This window comes from Trichoderma asperellum, chromosome 1, assembly GCF_020647865.1.
Source record: "Trichoderma asperellum chromosome 1, complete sequence".
In the NCBI taxonomy this organism is placed as follows: Eukaryota; Fungi; Ascomycota; class Sordariomycetes; order Hypocreales; family Hypocreaceae; genus Trichoderma; species Trichoderma asperellum.
The window spans coordinates 1375896-1400555 of NC_089415.1; the positions used below are offsets into that span (position 1 = coordinate 1375896).

The 24660-nt window shown below is 51.0% G+C and overlaps 9 protein-coding genes and 1 non-coding gene across 11 annotated transcripts; 5 read left to right on the top strand and 5 right to left on the bottom strand.

Annotated features, from left to right (window-relative positions):
* Position 1: 1 nt before the first annotated feature.
* TrAFT101_000407 (uncharacterized protein) lies at positions 2–2547 on the top strand. Of its 2 annotated transcripts, none has more exons than XM_024899199.2 (5): positions 2–178; positions 325–669; positions 821–1089; positions 1164–1273; positions 1333–2547. In XM_024899199.2, the coding sequence occupies exons 2-5, from the start codon at positions 662–664 to the stop codon at positions 2350–2352; spliced, it is 1407 nt and encodes a 468-aa protein (XP_024764611.2). In that variant the 5' UTR covers positions 2–178; positions 325–661; the 3' UTR covers positions 2353–2547. The 2 variants fall into 2 exon arrangements, with proteins under 2 accessions (XP_024764611.2, XP_065982117.1); XM_066126020.1 differs by having other exon boundaries at positions 325–514; positions 771–1089.
* Positions 2509–8601, bottom strand: TrAFT101_000408 (uncharacterized protein). The gene is made up of 4 exons (XM_066126021.1): positions 7838–8601; positions 7603–7784; positions 4344–7433; positions 2509–4270 (listed from the first exon to the last, which is right to left on the bottom strand). Exons 2-4 carry the CDS (start codon positions 7668–7670, stop codon positions 3565–3567), a joined length of 3864 nt encoding a protein of 1287 aa, XP_065982118.1. The 5' UTR covers positions 7671–7784; positions 7838–8601; the 3' UTR covers positions 2509–3564.
* A 1695-nt stretch (positions 8602–10296) lies between these two features.
* TrAFT101_000409 (uncharacterized protein) lies at positions 10297–11056 on the top strand. Its single transcript, XM_066126022.1, has 2 exons — positions 10297–10391; positions 10485–11056. Exon 2 carries the CDS (start codon positions 10509–10511, stop codon positions 10845–10847), a length of 339 nt encoding a protein of 112 aa, XP_065982119.1. The 5' UTR covers positions 10297–10391; positions 10485–10508; the 3' UTR covers positions 10848–11056.
* On the bottom strand, positions 11010–13681 carry TrAFT101_000410 (uncharacterized protein). The gene has a single exon (XM_024907409.2). It carries the CDS (start codon positions 13229–13231, stop codon positions 11507–11509), a length of 1725 nt encoding a protein of 574 aa, XP_024764614.1. The 5' UTR covers positions 13232–13681; the 3' UTR covers positions 11010–11506.
* Positions 13682–13863: 182 nt separating this feature from the next.
* Positions 13864–13943, top strand: TrAFT101_000411. Its single transcript has one exon. It is a non-coding gene; the product is annotated as a tRNA-Arg (tRNA).
* Positions 13944–15013: 1070 nt separating this feature from the next.
* On the top strand, positions 15014–15523 carry TrAFT101_000412 (uncharacterized protein; the record flags this gene model as incomplete). The annotated part of the gene is made up of 2 exons (XM_024904356.2): positions 15014–15365; positions 15432–15523. The coding sequence occupies 2 exons, from the start codon at positions 15014–15016 to the stop codon at positions 15521–15523; spliced, it is 444 nt and encodes a 147-aa protein (XP_024764615.1).
* Positions 15524–15625: 102 nt separating this feature from the next.
* TrAFT101_000414 (uncharacterized protein) lies at positions 15626–17758 on the bottom strand. The gene has a single exon (XM_024905878.2). It carries the CDS (start codon positions 17503–17505, stop codon positions 16510–16512), a length of 996 nt encoding a protein of 331 aa, XP_024764616.1. The 5' UTR covers positions 17506–17758; the 3' UTR covers positions 15626–16509.
* A 248-nt stretch (positions 17759–18006) lies between these two features.
* TrAFT101_000415 (uncharacterized protein) lies at positions 18007–21171 on the bottom strand. The gene is made up of 3 exons (XM_024901684.2): positions 20853–21171; positions 18960–20784; positions 18007–18891 (listed from the first exon to the last, which is right to left on the bottom strand). The coding sequence occupies exons 1-2, from the start codon at positions 21108–21110 to the stop codon at positions 19819–19821; spliced, it is 1224 nt and encodes a 407-aa protein (XP_024764617.1). The 5' UTR covers positions 21111–21171; the 3' UTR covers positions 18007–18891; positions 18960–19818.
* Positions 21172–23563: 2392 nt separating this feature from the next.
* Positions 23564–24368, bottom strand: TrAFT101_000416 (uncharacterized protein). Its single transcript, XM_066126023.1, has 2 exons — positions 23728–24368; positions 23564–23668 (listed from the first exon to the last, which is right to left on the bottom strand). The coding sequence occupies exons 1-2, from the start codon at positions 24015–24017 to the stop codon at positions 23602–23604; spliced, it is 357 nt and encodes a 118-aa protein (XP_065982120.1). The 5' UTR covers positions 24018–24368; the 3' UTR covers positions 23564–23601.
* TrAFT101_000417 (uncharacterized protein) lies at positions 24025–24378 on the top strand (the record flags this gene model as incomplete). The annotated part of the gene is made up of 1 exon (XM_066126024.1): positions 24025–24378. One exon carries the CDS (start codon positions 24025–24027, stop codon positions 24376–24378), a length of 354 nt encoding a protein of 117 aa, XP_065982121.1.
* Positions 24379–24660: the final 282 nt, after the last annotated feature.

A 24660-nucleotide genomic window follows, 5' to 3' on the forward strand; every position in this document is an offset into this window, starting at 1 on the left:
CTCTGCTCCACTCAGCCGTTTATGCGTCCCCCGCAATTCCAATTCGACGCCACCGGCGCTTGAGCAAATCGCCAATAAATGTGCCGAGCATGGGTAGAGAGCAAGGGGTGGCCTCTTTCGGGGAGTTTTAAGCCAGGGCCATTCAGCGGCTTAAACGGGAGCCTAAACCAAAAATCATGTGAATCCTATGCTCTATTTTTCTTTGCCTTTATCTGCCGGCTTGGCTTGGTTGGCTAGCCTCTCGCTCGCTCCCCTGTTTTGTTTGATTTGCTTATTTTTTGGGGAGTTTGAAAGTCTTCCCCTGACTAACGATCGTCATCCCAGGAGTGGCTATCTACTTCATACAAGCTATTCGACTATCGTTTCCCCCCTCCCCTTCGACGGACGGTATAGCCCTCTTGTGATGGGCCGATGTGTGCCTATTCGGCCCTTTGTCGGCCGGCATGCGTGTTTGACATGTTGAACTTGGGCAGATCTGGGATCGGCGTCACGGGATGCCTATAACAGGAGGTCTGTAAGTGGCTTTCCGGATTGCTCTTTGGCTGCGCCTGTTTTATTGCCGGAGCGAATATAGCGTCTTGACGCGCTACGGGATCTGTTTTAGTTAGTTTGTTTGTTTCCGGCTGATCAAAGGGGGCATGTGCGATATATATATATATATATGTGTGTGTGTGTGTGTATGTGTATGTGTGGCTTGAGAATAGCTACTTTCGACCTGCTTTTCTCTTTTCCTTAGATCACCTTGTTTGCTGACCACAGACCTCTTGCAGACCTTGCTCCGAATTCAATAGTCCCATAACTGAGAGACGAGAAAAACCAGCTATAAGATGAAGCTTCGATCCGCTGTCCCGCTGCTCTTGCAGATTTCTCTCCCGGCCGTTCTCGGCGCCGACACTGCAGACTGGAAGTCTCGTACCATCTACTTTGCCCTAACAGACCGAATTGCTCGCAGCTCAAGCGACACGGGCGGTGATGCGTGTTCAAATCTGAATGACTACTGCGGTGGTACGTTTCAGGGCTTGGAGAGCAAGTTGGACTACATCAAGGGCATGGGATTCGATGCCATCTGGATCACCCCCGTCGTTACCAGTGAGTTGCCGACCTATCCCCAGCCAATGATATCAATTCATCCTCTTGATTAATAGCTAACATGCCTTGAATAGACAGCGATTTCGGATACCACGGTTACTGGGCTCAGGATATTAATTCCATCAATTCTCACTATGGTTCCTCGGATGATTTAAAGAGTCTTGTTGATGCTGCTCATAGCAAGGTATATATTTACACGACACTTTCAATTTTATGGGTCTGTGCTAAACCAATCAACAACAGGGCTTCTACATGATGGTCGATGTCGTCGCCAACCATATGGGAAACGCAAACATCACAGACGACTCTCCCTCTCCTCTGAACCAAGACTCCTCATACCACACAAAGTGTGACATCGACTTCAACAACCAGACCAGCGTCGAAAACTGTTGGCTCGCCGGCCTCCCGGATCTTGACACTCAAAGCCCTACCATCAGGAGCTTGTACCAGGACTGGGTGTCCAACCTTGTATCTACATACGGCTTCGACGGCGTCCGCATTGACACCGTCAGGCACGTCGAGCAGGACTACTGGCCCGGCTTTGTCAACGCAACCGGCGTGTACTGTATTGGTGAAGTCTTCAACGGAGACCCAGACTTTATGCAGCCCTACCAATCGCTCATGCCTGGTCTGCTCAACTATGCCATATTCTACCCCCTCAATGCCTTTTATCAACAGACGGGCTCCTCTCAAAGCTTGGTTGACACGCATGACCGGCTTAGCTCGTTCCCTGACCCGACGGCGCTGGGTACCTTTGTCGATAACCACGACAACCCTCGCTTTCTCAGCGTCAAGAACGACACCTCTCTGTTCAAGAACGCTCTGACTTACACCATCCTCGGCCGAGGCATCCCCATTGTCTACTACGGCTCCGAGCAAGCCTTTTCAGGAAGCAACGACCCCGCCAACAGAGAAGACCTCTGGCGCAGCGGCTACAACACCGAGACCGACATGTACAACGCCATCTCCAAGCTCACATTTGCCAAGCACACCGCCGGTGGCCTTGCCGACAACGACCACAAGCACTTGTATGTTGAGCCCACGGCATATGCCTGGAGCCGTGCCGGCGGCAAGCTGGTGGCCTTTACGACCAATAGCGGCAGTGGCAGCTCGGCCCAGTTCTGCTTTGGCACGCAGGTCCCCAACGGTAGCTGGCAGAATGTGTTTGACTCTGGCAACGGCCCGACTTACACCGCCGACGGCAATGGACAGCTCTGCTTGAACACTACGAATGGCGAGCCGATTGTGCTGCTGTCCTCGTAAAGCATGATGGCAGTGCAATTTATGTATATGCATACTTGATTACTTGTCCTTACGCAGATAGAAGAACCTGGTTTAATTTCCCTTTTTTGGATATATTGTATACCATCACGAGAAAAGTACATATTTTTAGTCATAACAAAATTAGGCATTTACTACCTAGACTAGACTGTTGTTGTTGATGATGATGATGTTGTTAACTAGAGCGAGCGATAAAGCATGTCAAAGATTTTCTTCATCTTCCAGGCCCGTTTTCGAATTGCCCGTAGATGTACATGAAATATCTGCCGTGTACTCAGAGTAATTGTACTAAATAAACCGTCCCAAAGAAAAACATTAGTAGCAATGCCGAGATATATTTTGTCCGCCAGGCCAGTTCAACCTGTGTGAATAAAATCTCCATGTGCTCATAAATGCATAATAAGTGCCACACCGAATCCTTTCTCCCCTCCCAAAATATACGTAAAGAAAAAGCAAGATTATAAAGTAGCAAAGTCGTCATGTCATAGAATAGCCTTCATAGTCCCTTGTATACTCGCGTGTCTTGTTCGTCGTTAGCCTGTCCTAGTCTGTATTACTCGATTGCGTGTATCGTCGATAGCCTTGTAGTTCTCAGCGTCCGCGCGATTAGCTCTTTATTATTAACCACATTCTCTCCGTAGGAAGAGTAGATATATATACCGTTGTGGTTGGTGATGCGTTTTTTTTTGTTGTTTTTTTTTGGAGTTTTCGTTCTTATTGATGATTCTCGACCTTGCGTGCCAGAACCGATGACTTCTGTCAAACGCGGGAGATATAAAGTGAGGAAAGAAGCAGATGAAGAAAAAGATAAAAATAAAAGAAAAAGACAAGGTTTCCGGAACCCCGATCCCCTTTTTGTACTCAGCCTGCGTGGCTTGTAACCCTTTGTCTTTGTCCTTGGCACTCCTGAAAAAGAATTTCCTTTTCGTATGCCGGGAAAAAAAATGAGATGCAGTGAAAACGAAATCACACAACTTCCTGCAGCAAATTGCGAACCGAAACATTGAAAGACTTGCGAACCGATTTGCAGAACGAAATCCGAGCCGGAGGGTAGCATGAAAATGCGAGCTCATGTAGTAAATGAAATGCTTATTGCAAGGTGAATCTAAGAAGCAATGGAAAATGCAGACAGAGGAACTGAAATAAGAAATAGATATAGGAAGATGCAATTATGGGTATCATATAGGTTCAGACTTAGGCGATGTGTGTACCATTCTTGGTTACCACAACCAGAGGCTCGTCAGGAAGAAGGCCCCTGGACCGAAGAATCATGCCCAGCTCCTTAAGCTTGACAGGCTTGGTCAGGAATAAATCCACTCCACTGCCAAAGGCTTCTTGCTGCGCGCTCTCCGATGCCAGGCCCGTGAGTGCAAAGATGACGCAGGGTTTGAGCTGATGTTCTCGCTCGTAGGCACGGATGCAGCGCGTGGCCTCGAAGCCGTCCATAACAGGCATCGAGACGTCCATGAAGATGTATTTACAGTGGTTCGGATTCGCCTTGTAGGCTTCGACGGCTAAAGAGCCGTTGGTGGCGGTGTGGTAAGCCCGGCCTAGCTTCTTCATGTAGATGGATAGAATGTCGAGGTTGATGCTGTTATCCTCTACAAGCAGGAATTCAGGTTCCGGCACTGCCTCATCTTCTTTTGGCGTGACAAGAGTTGGCTCGCTCGCCTCTTCCAGCTTTACGGACTTGGTGTCGTTCTTATCAACATGTAGATTCTGCGTGGGCTGGACACTAGGAATTGGTGTCGGCAGCTGCGTCTTGACGTCGCTTAGGATCTCTGGGACAGCGGAGGTGAATTCTTGGCTTGGGCTGACAGGAGATATGGGAATTGACTTCATCTCGTTGCCGCGTCTGAATGCCATGGCAACTGCTTTGGCGAGTTTACGGGGACCGACACTAGAATGGAAGAGGCGAGAGATTAGTTTGAATGTATGATGGGGGGGCCAAACAAGGATAGGATTCAACTTACGGCTGTGCAACGAATTCAAAGATTCGGTGCGCCTTGACCCGCTCAAATTGCGCTGCGCTCTTATAAGCCACAAGAGTGTTTCTACACAGGACAACGCAAGGAGGCCCATGCATGATCTCTTCCAGCGGGGAGGCGGCGAGCGTATCCTCGACCCAAATAACGCAATCAGGTGCCTTCTCTTTGGCTTCGGCTTCGGTGATGACCTTCAGACCAAGCCACTCGCGACAGTTACGATCAACCTCAACCTGGAGGTCCGTGTAGGATCCGTCCAACATACGCCGCCTGCCTCTCTTGCCAATGTCGAAGCCCATCAGACTAACACGAAGGCCCGCTGCCTCCGCCACGTATTTATCGAACTCACCTTCGTTCTCAGCAACTTGCGGGGTGCCATCAGGCGGCGTCACCGTCTGCATGAGTGGTAGAGAGACACGAACGATTGTTCCCACATTGACTCGGCTCTCAACATTGACACGGCCTCTGAGCTGCGAGGTGATTTGCTTCACGAAACTGAGGCCCAAGCCGGTTCCTGGGGCGAGATGATCTTCCTGAGAGAATGGCTTGTACAAGTCATTGCGCAGGTAGTCTTCGCCAATGCCCTTTCCAGTGTCAGACACGACAATGTTGACGACAGCATCAGCCGAAGACTTTCGCTTCGGCTTAGTCTGGCTGAGGCGCACTTTGATGGAGCCCTTTTGTGTATATTTGAGCGAGTTGCCAAGCAGATTCATCACAATGCGTCGAATTGCACCAGGCTGAGTGTAGAATCGCCAGTTGCACGCGTGGTCGATTTCAAGGAAGACAGTCACCTCTCCCAGCGCAATCTTGCCGTTTGAGCCAAGTTCTTCCATAGCTTGCATGGCGTCGAGACGGCGCATCGCAGTGAAATCAGAGGCGTGGGCAGAAGTCTTGTGCTTGGCGAGCTGCAAGGCCATGTGCATGAAGTTGAAGCCGGCATAGACGCCATCCATGACTTCTTCAACGATGCCATCGAGCCGAATATGCTTGTACAAGCTCAGCATTCCCTCCTCGACCGATCGTGCAGTGCTTGGTCGTAGCCCTCTAGGCTCCGACGTCTGAACACCCGTTTTTCTGGCCTGGATAAATCGGTTCACTTTGGAATAGTCGAGAAGATGATCCACTGTGTCTACCAGCGTGCGGCAGCAAATTTCAATGGTATGGGCAATATTGCCCTGGAAGACGGTCAGCTCAGTGTCGCGAAGCAGCTCGATGCCGAGGACAGCGCCATGCAGGGGCGATCGCAGTTCATGGGATAGCGAGCTCAAGGCGTCCGACTTGGCCTGGTTTGCAGCAAATGTCTTGAGACGAAGCGTTTCCGCAATGGCCAGGATACTAACGGCCTTGAGGAAATTCAACTCTGCACCCACGGTGAAGATTCTGGTCGGAGTCAGCGTGTAGATGAAGGCTCCAGCGCACCATCGCTGCTTTCTGGGGTCCCAGACGGGGACAAAAGCCACGCTGCGGGCTTTTGGAAACACCTCTTGGATGATCCGTCCTTCGTTGTGACGTGCCCAAGGACGCTTATGGCGCTTAGACTGAGAGGCGTCGTCTGGCACTGGCTGCTGTGGCGCGGGCTGAACAGGCTTGTCAGAGTCTTTGGAAAGATCCGTCACCCAACCGTCGTCGTCGGACGAGTCACTGGACTGCAGTTCTCCGTTGCTTCCAAAGTTGAAAATATGACCCTTTGGATACCGCTGAAGGAGCTTTGCGAGGAATGGCTGGGCCATGTTGATTCGCCGCATCGAGCCATCCTCCAAGTCAATGCGACGGCTTTCCGTTGTTGAATACCCCAGCACTTGGCAGGTTGGCCACTTCTTAGCCTCAGACTCAGTAGGCGTACCATTAGTATTATGAGCACTGCTGTCATCACCACCGGGCTGCGAATCCATGTCCCCTTCCTCGTCGAGGTCACTCCCGCTGTCATCATCTTCATCCTCGCTGCTGCTCTCATTATCACGAGACGAAGGGTTGGCAGTGCGGCTCTTTCGTGATCCCTTGGAACGACCGCCATACTCGCCAAAGTATCCTAGAGAGGAGTCTAGGAAAAGGCAGCCGTCTGTCTCAAGGGACTCACGGATTGTTTGTGCAGCCTCGGAGAATGTGTCGACCATTGGGTTAGGGCCAGGGACAAAGCTATCAGCCCATTTTGTCTCTGCTGCGGGCTTGGGCAGACGATCTTTACTGGGATTTGGGTCCGGCTGTTTGCCATCGGGCGAAAGAGATCGCTCTGTATTGGGGGTTGTGTGAGCAGCCACTTCTGAGATGGGCTGTTTGCTGGGGGTTTCGCTGTCTGCCAGGAGTGCTTGCCGGGCCAGGCGCAACGCATCTGGGGTTTCTGTAAAGGTTTCTCGGCCAGCAACAGGGGCCCAAGAAGATGCTGTAGCTTTGCCTTCAACAAAGAAGCCCAGGCCACGAATCATGCGCTCGCTGCGCATATAGGCTACCTTTGAAAAGTTTGCCTCCAAATGGTCCATGACGGCCATGGAGAGTCTGCGCATCAGGGTCGAGAATTGGCTGTTCCATCTGCAATTTGGCATGGAGCTGACAACACAGAGAGCGCCAATGTTGATGCCTCGCTGGGTGCGAATGGGAACAGAGGCATAGAAATGATGGCCACCTCCAGGCTGGCAATAGGGCTTCGACTTGAAACGAGGATCTGTTGCCAGGTCTTTGACCACAAGGACTGGGAGTTGGTCACCGTCAGGTTCGCAGTGATCAAACTGAGTTGCGTCTTTCTCAATTTGCAGGCCTCCACGCGGTCGCTCAAGGCGGTGAGATTCTAGAAGAGTATACTCGCAAGTGCTGTGGGCGCGAGGAATGGCAGTGCCACACATCCAAAGGCCGAGGTCGCTATCCTCTGCCGACAAGGGGAGCATTCTAGTGGCCTCGGCGATGAAATACTGGTGCTCCACGTCAAAGAGCGAAATGAATGCCCGCTCAGTGCCAGTTTGAAATACGGCCAACTGGGCCAGTCCAGTTAAGACCAGATCTTGCGAAGGCGTCAACTCAGAGCTAGGGAGAGGCTCGCCATTGTTGTTCACTTTGCTTGTGGACAGTAGAGTTGGATCATATCTATTGCCATGCATTTGTGTTAGCAGGATTCTCTCTCCAGCCCACTTATCGACTCAATAGTGGTTATTTCCTCAAGGCCTTTCTTTTAGGCAAGAAGAGAGAATATAGAGTAGAGCGCCGAGGGCAAAAGACAAGGGGGGGATCAGAAATCTCATAGTAACAAACTGACTTGAAAGTCTCGCGCTGCCGCGTTGCTTCGGACACAGCCCGATAGGGCGGCATGGGACGCCCATCCATTGTCTAGCGCTGCACCTATCCGATATGTTGATGGTGTTGTGCGTGGGAGACAAGAGAGAGGGAGAAAAAAAAAAGGGCAAGGATGCTTCTTGGGGTAGGTTGGTTGTACGGGCACTATTTTGCGGTTAGAGTCGTCGAATGAGGATGCAGAGTCAGTTACTGCTTACGAAGGCCCAAAGTACACTGAATGGATACAAATTCAAATGGCCTTGCAAATACTGCTGCAGCCGCTGAGTCGAGGCCGGGATTCACCACCAAATAAAATCAAAGACGCTGATTTTTTGACAGTGCCCGACCCAGACGATGCTCTCAGACTGGCGGCGTTGGCTGGCTGGAAGCTGGGTAGGCGATGAGGATGGATAGTGAGAGTGATGAGAGGATGGAGGCGTATCGAAGAGAAAGGTTGACGATTGAAGGTTTGATGGATGAAGAGGAAGAGTCGAGGGGTGAAGAGTCGAGATGCGGTTGTGAAGAGAAGATGCGAGAAAGTGAAAAAGCGCAGGAGGATAGAGGGCAAGGGTCAGGCGAGGTTGACGGAACGGCAACTCGAGGGCCAGTCAGTTGCGAGGGGACCAGCCGCTGTAGCAGGTCCCGCAAATCCGGGCGGACAGCACTTGCAGCCTCAGTCGCTAAAAAGCTTCCAACGAGGGACTGCAGCGTTCACGAGCAGGGGCTGAGGAGAAAATAAGGCCAGGTAGGAGGAGAAGCTGGAACATTGGAAATCAAAGGGCTGGGCTTCTAGCGGCCGCAATGGCCCAAGAAGATAAAAAACTGCCTTCTCCAGAGGCAAACAGCAAACAAGCGGCTGCTACGGGTAGGGTGGACTGGACTTTTCCTCGGCCGAAGCCAAGCCGCGTACAGTAAGTATATCGTGGCGTTGATGCCTTAGTCAAAAGTCAAGTCTGCCGCTGCTGCTACAGTGGACGCGTTGTCTTGGGCCTCTGGGGAGGGGGACCCTGAAAAAAAAAAAGACCAGCCGAGAACGAAAAAGAAAAGGTAGGCAAAAAAAAAAATCCGAGGACCCTGAACAAGGCTGTGGTGGAGAGCGGCCCTTCGACCTGGGCTCATGACAGGGCATCGTCGAATCAGAAGCCCACTGATGCTGGTAAGACCTAAAGTGCGGAGACGGTAAACTGACTAGCGAATGCCACCACCACCATGCTGGCACAGAATGACCCGTCCGTCAGGTACTCGCTCGTACAGTACTCGTATATATAGAGGCGGCTTTGGAGGCCAGAGTTGCAGCTGGGACTCGTAGAAGAGCAAGCCATACGCCTGAGGTAGATACCGTACTTGATGCATACAGTAGACAAGGCACGCCCCCCTCCCTGGCATGCCGTGCAGTTCAATTTCGCTCTAGACAGCCAAGACAGACTGCAGTGTGTGGAGTAGCAGCCGTCATTGGCTGGTTTGCTGGAGCCCATGCTGTACCGGTGTAAGTTGGCGGTTGCATTGATGCAAGGCGACCTATTGCGATGCGCTCAGCCCGCTCCGTAAGGTATCAAGATAAAATCAAATCCAAACACGACTACAGGACACAAAAGCCGTACCTATACTTGATGCCCGTGAGCGCTCTGTTCTCTTGCAGCTCCCCGGTGGAAGAGACACGCAGAGCAGCCGGTACTGGTACACGCCCAGAGCGCAGAAACGCCGCGCCAGCCGCAGCAAATGCCGAGCCGCCAAAAGAGTTCTCTGAGGTCTCGACCCGAGACAAAGGTCTGCCAGAATGCCGGGTAGGATCCGGACAGCCAGCGCCGGGCTCGACGTGCCATGCAGCATTTCGAAGGATTCACAGTACTGCTAGGTTTGTATGTGTAAATGCCACTACAAGTTCTCGGCACTGATCCGATTGACAGCTTACTCGGACTACTGGGTGTTACAAGTAGTGCTCCTTACTCGCAACAGTGCGTACACACACTTGCAGGAGGGACAACAAATAACAAGATCCATACTACAACTAGCAAGATGGAATATGCAAGGGCCGATGTGATCTGCTCCCACTTCATCCTTTTTCTTTTTTGTGGTGCTTTCTTTTTTGCTTCCAATCCAGCCTTTGAGCATGTGATACTACTGGCGGCAGCAGATGGGACGAACAAGCGGCCCTGGATACCGTGAGCCTCGCTGCATGCATGTTTTATCGGCATATGCTCCGGAAAACCCTTTTGACATCAGCTGATGCCTGTGCGAGTAATATTGCATGTTAGCATGAGGCAGTGGAGCAAGATCTGGGCACTACTGGCAGTAATCTGAGAGCAATTTTCGGAGCATTGCGAGTGCGGAGTCCTTTCTATGGGGCATCTCCAGCACTCCATCACCTGTTGGCGGGCACTGAAGGACCGGCGAGATCTCTGGCAGGCCCCTTACACTCCAGCAGAGCGTCTATCTGCACGCCCTGAAGCCCCCATAGGAATCCCCCGTAGAGCCTATTCACAGGGCAGCTGCCTCGTCTTTCCTCCTCGTCAACTGGTGCCGAGTACGGAACGAGGGCAGCTCTTGCCATGCCAAACTCTCCTCTGTCCCGTGACCCAAGGGCACAAAGCACAAGTTTCAAAATCCAAAAAATCAAACTCGACTTTCTCCCAGTCCTCACAACTTTTTCAACTCCAGATCTTCATCCACAGCTGGCTCCAATTCTCGAATCCACCACAAACTTGCCTCTGATCCACCCGGAACACAAGGGAGGACAAGACGCACCAGCCAGAAAAACCAGCTAAAGCAAAGGTAAGCCCGCCCGGCCAGCCCCGCCAGCCATTCCGCGCACCCGCCCCTCCCATCCCAATTTGTTTGTCGATCTCACTAACTCGCTAGCCGTAGTTGTCAATCCACTCAAGATTCAGCATGCCTAATAACCCGGAGCTCTCCAACTACTGGGCTCGAGGTTACTGGAACCGCGAGTACTATGATCAGGATGATGATTCTGACTCTGAATTTGGCTGGGGTGACTGTGACGGCCATCACCCCTTTGGTGAACACTGTGAGATCTGCGCGTCGTCCTTCGACTGCTACTGCTGTGACTGCTATGCCTACGGCGCGTACGCTGGCGACGACAGCTTTTACTATTACTATCGTCTCTTCTACTGGTACTACTACTGTTTCTACATGGACTACTACACCGGCCACTACGCTGAGCGTGCTGCTCGCGGATCCCAGTCTCGCAACAACCGAGAGGACTTCTAGTCACTCTGGGCGCTTCTGAAGAATACAGGAAACACATAGAGGTTGTACCTGGTAATTTTGTACGTCGGATTATGACGGGATCTGGAAGGCAAGATGCATGAGAAATGTCAGTTACGAGTGAATGAGTGAATGTTTTTCAAGATGGAAGTCCAAATAGTATAGGCTCATCTGATAATAAATGATCAATTGTCGGGTAGGACACCCTTGACAGCATGCTACTACTTTCTTTCCCAGTCTTTGTTTAGGACAGTGCCAAGTGTGCCTCAAATTCCTAGATGTGTATTCAGCGTCCGCCATTCGCTCCAATCTCAAACCCCCCTCCCGCTCCTGTGGCGAATTTCCCAGCTCAAAAATATACTGGGTACGACTGTGGTTTCACATTAATGGAAACACAAAACATGGAGAAGGGTCGGGAGAGCGCGGGAAGAACATGGGGTAAGGTCTAATATTAGCTGTCGTGTACGGGTACAGACCCGTCTCTCTGCACCAAAGTGCCACAAGAAATCCCAAGCCCACGCAAGGAGAAGAAAAGAGAGACACGCACGAAAAAAACAACCAAAAAAAAGGGGGAACCATGCTAACCCAGAGTCCTATGCAGTGTACCAATTTTGCCCTTGCCGAAATCTAAAGAGAAGAAAAAGATTGCTTTCACCATTCGCTCAGTGGTATGCGCCGTGTGCTATTGGGTTCAACCCAAGCATGTCAGCAAAGTTGACGATGGTATACTGCTGCTGGAGCCCTTCCAGCTTCTCGCGCAGATAGTCTCGCTGCTCCCTCTCGACTCGCTCCAAGCTAAACAAGAAACGCACCAGAAACACAAAATCTTGTATACGACTTCTCACGTCTTCTTGGGTCTGGCCATAGCCCAGCGGCAGCGCCAGCACGTCCGCCACGGTGCTGGTGATTTCGAAAATCTTCTGCACAAGCCCAATGCCGTGCGTGACAGTCGTGGAGACGTTTTCGAGCTGGCTCACCAGGTTCCGCACCTGCGCAGAGAGCCGGTACACTTGGAGCTGGAGGGCCAGGTCCTCGTGCTGCGGCGCCGAGCGAAAAAGATGGTGCATCAAGCCAAGCTGCCACAGCAGCGTGCGCATCCAGAGCCTGGTCACCAGCAGATCAACATGCTGCAGCTCTGTAAAGGACCCCCGGCCGCTGTCAACCAGTCCTCGCTCGGCCTCTGACGCACCGGCTTCGTCTTGATCCAGCTGGACCTGCTTGCCCTCGATCCACCGCAGGGACACGCCTGCAACTGGCTGCGCCGGGTTCTGCTGGGCGCTCCAGTAGAGCAGCAACGGCCCGTCCAAGAGCTGAAACAGGCGGATCAGACGGTTGAAGCCAGCGTCGATGTGGGTGGGGATCGACGGGTCCCTCGCTGGCAGGCCCGTGGGCAGAGGCGTCATGACACTTGGAAAGCCAGAGAGAATGGTCAGGAAGCGCTCATGGATAAAGACCTGCCAGTACACACGTTGGAACTTGGGCACGTCGCGCGGCTCGAGGGGCACTGCGCTGTGCGAGCACTGCTGGACTTGGATCATTTGCACCATGGTCATGGCCTCACGCAGCACGGCGAAGCAGCGGTCGAGGCGGCTAAAGGCCATCATGGACACGGCGAGGAAGACGCACGTCATGATGCGCCTAAAGGTTGTCCGCATCTCCGTCAGCCTGCCGTTGTGGACGTCCGCCATCGACTGTGCCCGCCTATACGCACCCAGACTCAGTCGGATCAGCTCGGTCATTTTAGCACCAGCCTCACCCTGCACCGTGGGCGTCGTCAGATTGATAGTCACGGCCCCTACCGCATAGACAAAGGCAGCGTCATCAAGGTTGGCGTGCATGTTGTCAATGGCCTGGCGGACCTCATAGCTGGTGATGATGGGGCTGCCCGGATACACTTGCTCTTCATACTTGGCCAGCATGCCGATGAAGAAGCCTGGGGTAAAAGTACGATTGTCCCACGCGGGAGGCGTCGTCTCTGCACCACCAACACCAGCAACGGCACCAGCACCGGCACCAATACCAATAGTACTAATACCAATACCAGCACCAAAACCAAACCCAGCGGTACCACCACCAACACCACCACCAGCAGAGGGGGCCCCGTCTTGGTCCGGGTTCACTATGCCGGCGATGGACGTGACCGCTGGACCCGGCGGTCTCTCGGGATAGTCAGACGGGGAAGCGTTACCATGGCTCGTGGCCGCTATGTTGGACTTGTTGCGGAGCTGCGTGACCAGCCGGTTGCGCACGCTGGGCTTCCGCTTAGTCGACGGCGAGTAGATGCACCCGAGGCCCAGGTGGGAGCATTGGGAGCACGGCTGCGTGCTATTGCATTTCACCTTTCGCACCCTGCATCCGTCGCATGCTTGTGCTGCTCTGTTACTCATGGATGAAGCGGCATGGGACGTTTTGACGGTTTGGGCGCGGCACCTCTAGCTCATGGCGTCACTAGGATCGAGACTAAAGGGAAAATGGATCCAACAAGCGTTCTTAGGCCGGTCGGATGCGCAAGACAGACAAGATAGAAAATCACAAAAAAAAAAAAAAAAAAAAAAAAAAAAAAAAACAAGGGGGGTGGAAAAGGCAACGACACAGCTCTCTGGAACCCCGCCGGAGACCTCTCGTTTGAACGATAGAAGAGAGAGTTGTGTGGGGAAATGGATTGGGAGTCCGACGCATAAACACGCACACAGCAGAAGGAACGGGCAGTTGGATCAAGGGACAAGGAAACGAAGCAGCAGCAATGGCGATCAGGTCAGAGAGAATCACAGTTCAAGGATGCGTCGGTCTGTATCTGGATTTGATATTTAACCCCCCACCGGCCATCCCACCTCCACGCTCGGCCAGGCATGTAACTGTACTCTGTAGTTCCAACTGGAATATTAATTAGCCGCCAAAGTGATGGAAGAAGCAAGTCGGTTGTGTGTGTGTATGTGTGTGTGTCTGCCTGCGTGGGTTTGCTCTGCTGTCTCCACAATAGACTCATAGGGCTGGATATTCCTGACACTACCATCAAATAGGCCGTGTGGCTCAATGGCAGAGCGTCTGACTACGATCAAGTACATCAGGAGGTTGCAGGTTCGACCCCTGTCTCGGTCAATCTTTTTCTTCCTCTTTCCTACGAGGACATCTTTTTGCCAGTCGGATGTGATAATGGTCAACTCATGATATTTTTGGAGAGGAAGTTGGCTTTTCCCAGCAAAGACGTCGCAGATTGGAGGAGCAGACTCTGCTAACACCCACTTCTTAGGCACGGAAGCGTGGCTTAATTACGTCCAGCCTCGATTCGCACTCTACCGTCGGTCAGAGTTTCTCTGTCTCGCGATGCGCACGGGCAAAAGTCTCACAGCAACCGACTATAAGAGATATCTACTAGTACAATACCTAGCCAATTGGGAAATATCTCACAAGGAAGCGGTCCCTGTAAATAAAGCACACTCTCGCAAGCAACCCAAAATAGCAACTCGATCTTATCTGGCTCTTTATCCTGGGTCCATTATACGATGTTACCGTCTAATCACCATGCACATGGATTTTGGGTTCCATTTCAGTGGAAACGTCCAATTTAGCCATCTAAAACTCCCATCCGGGAGGTAGCGAGGGCGGTACAAACAAGCAAGGATCAAGCTGTCCATCGCGTCGGTGTTGGTGCATGATTTCGGCAGCAAGAGTATAAGCCGGATATATCTCAGCGCAATCAGCCTTTCCATCAACCTTGCGTGACTTGATGGTGACGACGGAAATCACTGAGTGAGCTTCATCTAGTTTCTTGACAATGTTTGATTCAATTCTCATTCAAGTTGTACCGAAGCCGTCTCACAATGACTCCCTCTTTGGTTACATTTCTTCCTTATTTTCTCGAATTTTGAGATCGTATCAAGCGATCACTAATCTGATGGATTTCTTGAGACTTTGATTGGTAAATTGCAAATTAGGATCGTCACTTTGTTTAGGATCGCCACTATGCATACATCTAACCATAGGTATGAAACAACAGTGGAGTGAGTGTTACCTCGACAGGATATATAAACGAGTGAGACCACCAGCATGTAGAAGAGGATCAAAGGTTCATCGGCAGCCTACAGCAAACAAATTAAATTCTTTTGAAACAAGCAAATACACACCATTGCTAGCAGCAGACCGGACCCAATTCCTCACCGCCAGCAAACATGAAGTTCTTGTCCTGCTTCGTCGCCATCGGTCTCTTTGCCGGCGTGTCCATAGCCCAAAATAGCACAGTTCAGATTGCTCACGTCACTCTCCGCTCTGAGGGCGACGACCATTCTTTCCCTCTCGACGTCCCAGCCAACGGCAAGCCCGTCTTCACATACAGCACGCTTCCAGTCCAACTGATTGACGCTCCCGACTACGACGTCCTCCAGTTATGTGCGATTCAAACCGTCGGCCCGGCGAATCTGAGCAGCACAATCGCGTCCGACGGTGTAACGCAGCAAGTTGTGATTGATCCGCCGCAGACGGTCACAAGTATTGCCTGCCAGGGGACATGTGTCGAGACTTGGGGTGAGTCTAGTCTGCTTTCATTGACTTGATTACGGGAGACGATATGCTTAAGCCACTGTGAATTAGGTGCCTGCGTTGATGCAAACGCCCAGTCGCTTGGACCTTGCTGTAATGGCCTGTGCATTGCTTCTCGTTGCAGGCCTTTCAATCAGCCATGAAGAGACTGAGTTATATGAAGCGATTTACATGGTGGACTCTTGATTATACACTATTACGATTTGGACATATGAGTTTGTATATATACATATATCTACGGGAAGGTACTAGGTAAATATTGATCAAAAAATTGTATTTGGCGTAGAATTCATCTATCTAAATGGCAGCAATATGGAATTAGGGTTTGAGCTTTACAATAGAACGAAGCAATAGCTGAAATCCAACCACTGAAGAGTAAAGTCGGGAAAAAGGAAGAGAAAAAAAAAATGAAATAAAAGATCAATGCTATGACAAAGAATAATCATAAAAAAATAAACAATCCTTTGAATATGACACCTGAGGGATTCGAACCCTCGCCTATTTCTAGACCGCGAATAGATCGTTTGGTGGTGCCAAACTAAACCTGAACACGGCGCCTTAGACCGCTCGGCCAAAGTGCCTTTGACGAATTGAATGAGCTAAAGTGCAGCTGTTGTGGCTCAAGGACCCTGAGCAGTGCAGATGCTCGCGATGGCAGTCTCCAGCGTATACTAACTACGGTGCCTTGAAATGCTCAATGGCGAATTCGCACAAGATGGAGAGGGCCAATTCATCATCACTATGGAACGGGAAGTGCGGGAGATGTACATGTTTATAATTGTGAGAGAGAGAAAGCATCCCAACGTGTGTGCCGTCATTATCCAACTCTACCGTACCGCCGTATCAAAAAGAGAAAAGTCCATCCTCTACCATGTTCTCTAACGCCATAAAGTCGTCGAATCTTACAAGCATAAACAGCTGAATGCGATCCATCATATCCGTAAAACAAAAGGAAAACAGCAAAAGAAAGGAAGAAAATAACAGTAAAGCAGAGAAATCCGGTCGTTTCGCTAATAATAATAATAAAACCAAGCAGGAGTGTCGTCGTATCGTCGTATCTATAAAAAAGGAAAAACAAGAAGAAGGAAAGAGTTGCTCGTTATCGACATCCCATTACTTCACGACAGCATTAGCGCTTCTTCTTGTCCTTGCCAGAGAATCCATCGGCCAGAGCAGCAGTTATAGCGACGGTAGCCACTTTGGCTCCCTTTGCGCCCAGCCAGGGGCCTGCTTCCTTGCGGTTCTGCATAAAGGCTTGTGCGCCGGCAGCCAAGGCCGTTCGTGCTCCGGCCTGGATCACGGGGTTCTTCCACCAGGCAGGGCTATTGCTGCCGCTGCCGCTGCCGCCTTTGGCGCGGGTGCCCGAGCTGGAGACGGTCGGCATGGTGCTTCGACGCTTGAGCGATGAGCGGCCGCTGTCAGCAGGTGCACGATCCCGGTCTCGGGTGCGGTCGAGGTCACGGCTTCGACCGTAGCTGGCATCTGCTTCGCGAGGCTGTGAGCGGTGGCTTCGGTGTCGTCTCTCTCTCTCGTCATCACTGCTGGGTGCTGGGGCGCCGCGGGATCGACGAGAGGAGCGAGGGTCTTCTGTTGGATAGCTTCGAGAAGATCGAGATCTGGGGTCTGGAGAGATATTCCGAGAGCGTCGAGGGTATTCAGGCGATGGCTCTCGACGTGAGGACTTATGACGGCGCTCACGTGGCTCTGAAGGATAGTCCCGTGAGCGTCGGTCATCGTCTCGGTAGCGCGACTCTCTCGGTGCATCTCTTTGCGAGCCCCTCTGAGATTCCCTCGGCGAATCTCTTGGAGGATAGATGTTGTAATCACGATTGGATGGCCGGTAGTCTCCTTGAGGTGGAGGAGTAGGTGCGGCAAAAGGCGGCGGGCTGGGATATCGACGGCTACGGGAGGGCTTCATGTCGCTGTAGCCTGGAGAAGGATCACGACGGCTGCTGCGTCTTGGTTTGTAGTCGTCGCCGGGAGACCGGTTTCGCCGACTCTTTTCAGATTTTGGCCGGCGAGATGACGAAGAAGGGTCTTGATAGCTGGAATCGAGAGGTTCCTCTGGGTTATAGTAGGAGTGGTTGAGGCCTTGCGGCGGATCGGGTTCTGAGCGTCTGGGCATGATGACTATGCCGTGTAGTATGGATTGTATTTATAGGTGAAGGCTGTGGCGAGCAAATGCCTGATCGACAGTCGAAAACAAGGATATAGAAAGCCTAGCCAACGAACAGCATTATAACACACGCACCGAGCAGGGCGTATCAGGTAAGGGAGAGCAGCGTTCAGACAGCGTTTGCGGCACGTTCAAGGTTTATGTACAAGTAAAGTATAAGCTGAGCTGATGGGCGAAGCATCGAATCGATGGCCATCATTGGACTACGCCCCGCTGACGCCTGGAGAGGGGCCGAATCTGCAAGTCAGGAGGGGCGGCCTCTCGACTGGGCCCTCGCTAGTGACCTCCAGCGGTCCGCAACATGGCCTACAGCGTCCGGGACGCCCCTAATCTTGCACGATCCCGGCCCATGGCAGTGATCCGGGAAAGACTCTGGAGCGCGGCAGGGTTTCTGCGGTCTCCTGACGTCACGCGAGCCAATAGGCGGTTCCGCCCGGGCATCTTGGTGAGAGGAATTCTGGCCTGGAGAGTCGCCTGACGTCAAAGAAACATATGAATACATCAAGTGGCGGTGCAGCCAGTTGGACAGCCAGCAGCCGCGTGTTGGAGAGAGAAGGACTGCTGTGATAAATCCGTTAAAAGGGTACAGGGATTCAGGCTCAGAGCCTGCCGGTGGTGGGCTGCCAGAGCGTTGATCATCAGGGCTTGCGGCAGATGGACTCTGTCACGCAGGCAGCGATGCTGTTGGAGGATATGACTGTTTGTCTACATCTTGCTGCTGGCTGATTTGATTAGATTTGAACAAGCAAGGCACTGTTTTGCTGCCTACAGTATCTACCTTTTGTGTATCTGCATTATCGTGTGCTGACGCTGAATTGCATGCAGACAGACAATCCGTGAGAAACCGCCGAGGACACCGTAAGAGACGTCGGTCCACAACGAGCTGACTGTGTATCATATCATCCAGGAGGGATCTTCAGGAGTCGCCGAGCCGCGGAAGATAATCCCACGGAGCTTTTTGATACCCTACTTCAAACTGTGCAAATGTGTGTGAGGGCGCCCGGCTACTGACGATCCCGGCCAAGCCATGCCGAGACTTAAAAAGGAACGCCTCCGCCTCCGCCACCCGCGACCCGCGACCCGCGATCCGAGCCGTTTCTTCGCGATTTGGGAATTACACGGCGTTGTTGGTTTTGCATTGGAAAATGGAAAAAATCGTAGTGTTGAAATGGTGGTACAGCATCTGCTCCGCCACTTGATAGGGCAAAAAACACAGACAATACGGAGCAGCACCAACGGAAATGTGCAGCAAAAGGATCACTGCTATGTACACATTGCCAACCTGCCTCCGATGCATGCTCCGTTTGCCTCTTTGCCCTCAATCTTTCAGTAACACTGGCGCATATCGCTCTTGGTGTCAGCATCTTTTTCAAATCTGCATATCAATTGCAGTTTGCACTGACGTGTGGCAAGACTTGAACGTTGCAATGCGGGTCCCGTTGGCTGCTACCCGGTATTTTTCTTGATAATTTGCGAGACTGTTTCACAGCGCGGGCGGCGCATTATTACGTCGCCTTTCCAAAGTCTCTGACATTTCCAACAGCTCAATTGAAACGTGAAAAGACCTTGATTATGCAAAATCTCGATCAGCTAGAGGAGGCGTTGTCGTCGAGGTCGATCATCAAAGCTCTTACCACCTCATTATGCAAAAGTTGGATCTTGCGTGCTGCTTATTGGAGAGAAATCATGGAGAATGATGCTTATGCGCATCAACGGATTGCACATATCAAGTAAGCCAAGACAAGACGGCATTTAGCTTGCTTGAAAAAAAGATGCAAGTTTGTATGCATGCAGTCAATCTATAGAGGGAAGGATGCTATGCATGCTGTACTATGACATTTGTAATGAGAGCCATAGCAAGTCGTGGCAAAAATCGTGCGTACCCGCAAGATCCACACCTCTTTCGAGCTGTGCGAGGGCGTTGTCAAGGTATCCCTGTCATCGATAGGCCATTAGATCCCGATGCTCGGTTGGAAGCCGGTAGGTGTCTGCATTTTGGTTTCCGGTATGAGCCTGGCTGTCCGTATCTGCTCTTCTATCATCTGCATTGGTCAAAATACCTGTATTTCGGGGCCACACGCATATGGAATTGGCGGAATGATGCTAATTGGTCGCCAAGTTGTTGAAGCACATGCCACTGGCAGCCCGATCTATCTACTACATAGTCTAGTAGCTGCAAATGATGTATCCATCATCCAATCATACCAGTTTCGCAACAGCCATCATCAACAACATGTGCTGGATTCGCAAGTCGTCACGTCGTTAACCCTCATATGCCGGGTAATCTGTATACCCGATGATCGGATCCTCAAACGGCCCATAGAAACGAGACCGATCGTACTTGGCCAGCGGCCAGCCATTCCGCAACCTCTCCACCAAGTCTGGGTTGCTGGTAAAGTATCGCCCATACACCAAAGCGTCGTATTTCCCGCTCTCCACGACTCCCCACGAGTTCGTGTCGTCAAATCCGCCGGCAGAGAAGAACGGCGTGTCTCCCCATATCTTGCGGAACAGGGACAAATCGACATGGGGAAGGCCCCATGACTTGAGGAACTTTACCTTTTCGGCCTCGGAAAAGATCTGTTCGTATCTCGGTTCGATGAAGCTCACGTATGAGAGTCTGGGGTGACGATTCTTCAGTTCGCGGCAGAGATGGCCCCAGGTCTCGACACGCTGCTCGCCACGGGTCTGGTTGAAAAGGCCAAAGGGGCTTAGTCGGATAGCCAAGTTGTCTTCTCCCACAGTCTTGGCCAGCTCGTCCATCAGTTCAAGTACAAACCTGCAGCGCTTCTCCGGCGTGCCTCCGTATTCGTCGGTCCGCCTGTTGATGTTGGAGCTCAGGAACTGCTCTGGCAGATAGCCGTTTGCTCCGTGAACCTCTATCCCGTCAAATCCAATTTCCATAGCCGCCTTGGCAGCCGCGCAGTAATCTCGGATCGTCTGCTTGATGTGGTCAACCGTCAATTCGATCGGTGGGTGCTCACTCAGCTTCACTGGCGTCGTTGAGTGCGGCGGGGGATACGCATAACATTCATTCGGGTCGTCGAACGGAATATTTGACGGCGCAACGGTCGCAGTACCTGTAATCTGTGGCAGAGTGACACGGCCAGCGTGCCAGAGTTGTGCATAGATGTAGGCGCCTTTGGCATGGACTGCGTCGACAACCTCCTTCCAGCTCTTTACCTGCTCTTCTAAAAAGAGCCCTGGAGCCCCGGGCAGACCGTTGGCCTAAGGAAGTCTCGGTGTTAGTCTTGTCATGTTCTAGACTCCCAACTGGCCGAAGAGAGGCGCTTTACCTCGAACGAAGGTGGAATTGCTTCCGTGATGAGCAGTCCACCCTCTGTTGCTCGCTGTGCATAGTATTTGGCAATAAGATCATTGGCAGTCCAGTCACGGTTTGGATTCTCAGCTGTGGAAGTGGCACGAAGAGGTGTACCGCGGTTTCTGGTCATGGGAGCATGGATGATGCGGTGCTGGAGGGTGATTTTGCCGCCCGCAATGACCAGTGGCTCGAATAAGTCGGAATCAGCTCCGGCCTTGATTTGAGAACCCATTTTCACTATGTACGAGGTGAAAGGCTACGATGCAGCAAGAGTCGTATTCTTACACGCTGGACAGAAGGACTCCGACACTGTTACAACGTAAAAGAGAGAAACACTCTAGCTTCTATCGAAATAAGAGGGAACAATTGCGGAATTGATTACGGCATTACGACAGCCAACTGTGACGCGACTTTGCGTATTGCATCAATGGGGCCCCTTTGCCGGCTGAATGTTGAAGAAGACATGGATCTATGGGAAGTTTACTCCACTGAACTCCATACGAATGCACTGTAATGACTCCACAGTGGTAGCATCGCGAGCCAGCGCATTTCCCAAAGCACACGTTCTTGATTGTAGCGGGAAGGTGATCTTCGAGATGGCCGCTTTAGGCTATGTTGATTTCTATAGCGGCGTTGCAGTTAAGCGAAGCAGCTCATTAGTAAATGGGCTCTGTCTTTACTACGAGGCTGGGATTTGTCAACGTGGCTTTGGTTTGAGCAAATAGAGAGAACCTGCTGTTGACTCAGTCCCCGGCGAACCACCGATTTATACGGGAACACTTTCTTCACTGTTGGTCGGTGTTCTTTAGTAGCTCCATTCTTATCCTAATCCGTGCTTGGTTCTTGCGGACGGCCCACAACAGCTTGGATCCTTCGCCCGGCCCACTTGGACACCATGATCAGCGAGCTACAGCAGATGATCTGAAGAAAATCTCAGTGCAGCATGGGGCTAGCAATGCTCAAGATTAGAGAAGGGGGAATCTAACTAATAGATGGAACTTACATGGGAGGATGCTTTGTAGTCTCTTGTCCTATTGGAATCTGTTCCGGGCTTACAAGAAGCTTGGTGGGCCTTCCGGAAAGCTGAGTACTGACCCAACAAGTCTCGTCAAGCTGGCTAGGAGTTTGAAGAGGTTCCGAATACATGACGCCAATTCTGTATAGCTGCTGGATATCTAGCAAACCACAAAATATGGATGCTACAGATGATGCATGCTGCTGATGGCCGTTGAACTGGTCACGATGGCGGTGCGCTTTTACATGTTGAAAAAGAGAGGGGAAAAAAGATATATTATTGGTTCAAAGTCTTGCTATACCCCTATGATATGTAATCTTAATGATTGTGACTGATAAGTTATTAATAATGGCTGCAGATCTGTCTTAGGCGAACCTTTATGCTAGTCTGCAATCTCTACTGACATGCTTGCGGCAGACAGTCAATTATACTACTCGATCAATGCATCTTGTTAAAAGCATGTCAGCAACTGCATATGAATCAACAGTGGATAAGAGCGACAACAAGGAGGCTCTTGAAGAGTTGAACGCGAAGTTTTACTCTGGAAAAGATACGTTGGGAACAAAGAGATGCCCCCAAGGATACAAGGTTATTGCGAAATTAAGTCAAACATAATCGAATCTCCTACGACTATGCGACTATGCTTCTTTCGAGTCCACAAAGAATTACGGATATGGATATTAGAAAAAACAAGTTTGTTGAATCCATCATTCGTCAATGAAACAAATAATGTCCTCAACGAAGATAACAAGGTGGATGATCTCATGACTAGGTACTTCGCCACTCGATACCTACTTTGATCTCTGTATACCGCTTGAGGAGTATTGTTTTGATATCTATGGCGATGATGTTTGATCTTGTGCAATAATAACTGATGTGAAGCCCCTTTGTTGGATCGAATCTCCTGAAGCCAGCATCTCGGTCTGATCTTGTATCTAAGTTTAGAGCAGAAAGTTCCTCGCTCATCAGACACGGAACCTGCCAAGATCAAGCTCTGGGAATTTCGAGCTCTCGTAGCCAGCGGCAACCTTTTTTTTTTTTTTTTTGCTGCCAATGGGTTTACATGCGCAGGAGACATTTCTTCATTAAAGACACGCAGGATAACAGATTGACGCTACTGGCCATAAGATTTGTTTCTCGGATGTTCACGACTAGGGGGCTTGGCTATTAGAGCTATCCGCTCTTGGAAATCAATGCATGCCAAGTTCTAGCTTATGGTTTAGAGTCTTTGGAGCTCACATTCAGGATCTTGTTATAGCGGTGTCCACATAAAAAACAATTTTCTTGAGTTTGGGTCTCTAGAATTTCTTAGACATACTCTGCTGAATGGTTGTCATTGCACTCGCCTATTAGCAGGGTTCTTTATTACCGGCAGTTGAGTTGAAACGGTCAAATATAGACAGACCGAACGTCTTGCAGCTTGAACAAGCGGCAAATAAGGAGCGCTGATTATGGCATCATTAATCTGGTTGCCTGTACCCACGCAACAGTACAAGCATATCATTTGGAATACTGGCTGCACCATCGAGGAGCGACGCACGTGAGAGACCAACAATGCATGCGCACGCCATGCTGTGTCACTATCCCTTTGTTTACAAGTTGGATGGATGCCTGGCGAGACATTTTTATGTTTGGTTAGAAACGAGTTGCATCTTCGTTTTAGGGCGTATATTGTTACAAGATTGATACACGGCGTGAGGACACGGCGTTAGCTGTTCAAGTTGTTTACGAATGCTGAGTAACTCGGTGTCGAGACACCACCTCGGGCCAAGGTCCTATTTCAGAATGCTAAGCGTCAATAGTGCCTGTTGATGGAGGTCGCCGATCTTCTCACATCATTGAGCGGACAACTGCAGTATTCTGCATGTACCAATGATATGTCGTGTGAACACACGGACCAAAAGTTCCTCCCGCAACAGCAAGTAAGCATTTATGCTTATGGCCACGGACTTTCAAGCGCGAGTTTGGCGTCGATAGTCTGCCGATCTGGAATCGCGGGGGGACAAAGTCAGATTGAAAGCTGGCGCGGCGTTTCACAGATGCTCCGTGGACCGTACTCGTACGTAAGAGCGACATCTGATAAGCTGCTGCAAGGTTATCGTCGCCGGCAGTTGCCAAGACCATCCCCGAAATGGTTCAGATATCACAAGAAGCATATTTCCATGCAGCGGGAGTCGCCGCCCTCCATCTCGCAGGTTCCCGGGGAACTGGGGAGATGGCGATCGTTTGTGCTGCGGAGGATGATGCTAGCGAGATGGAAGCTGTGATAACGATGCAGGTACGGCAATCGTTATCTTGGACGCGTTCAAGCGTTTTACGAGTTTGGGGGAAGAAGATAGCAGCTATGGAGACTGATAAGGAACCGAGAAGGGACCATACTGTAGCATTCATTATACGACGGCGACCCCGGACAAACCTGGAGGTGCGGAATCAAAGCCGGAGGTTGCCAAGCTGCTCTGGGGCCTTGCTTATCTATGTGGAGTGACTGGTTGGACAGCTGCTGTTCGAAATTTTCTTGGGTCGTGGCACCGCGCCGATTTTAGCCACTTTCTAGATGGAATGCTTTGAACAGAGCCTTTCCTGATGGGGTAAATGAGACGGGTATTGTGCCTATTTGAGGCTTGACTCGCGTGGGCTGATGGGTTAAAAAAGAAAAAAAGATAAAATTGTGTTCCCGGAAATAAAGATAAGGAAGCTGAAAATAAGGGTCTGGCATGCCGATATATATTCTAGGGTCTTTTTTTATGGGTTCAAAGGTGTTGAAGAG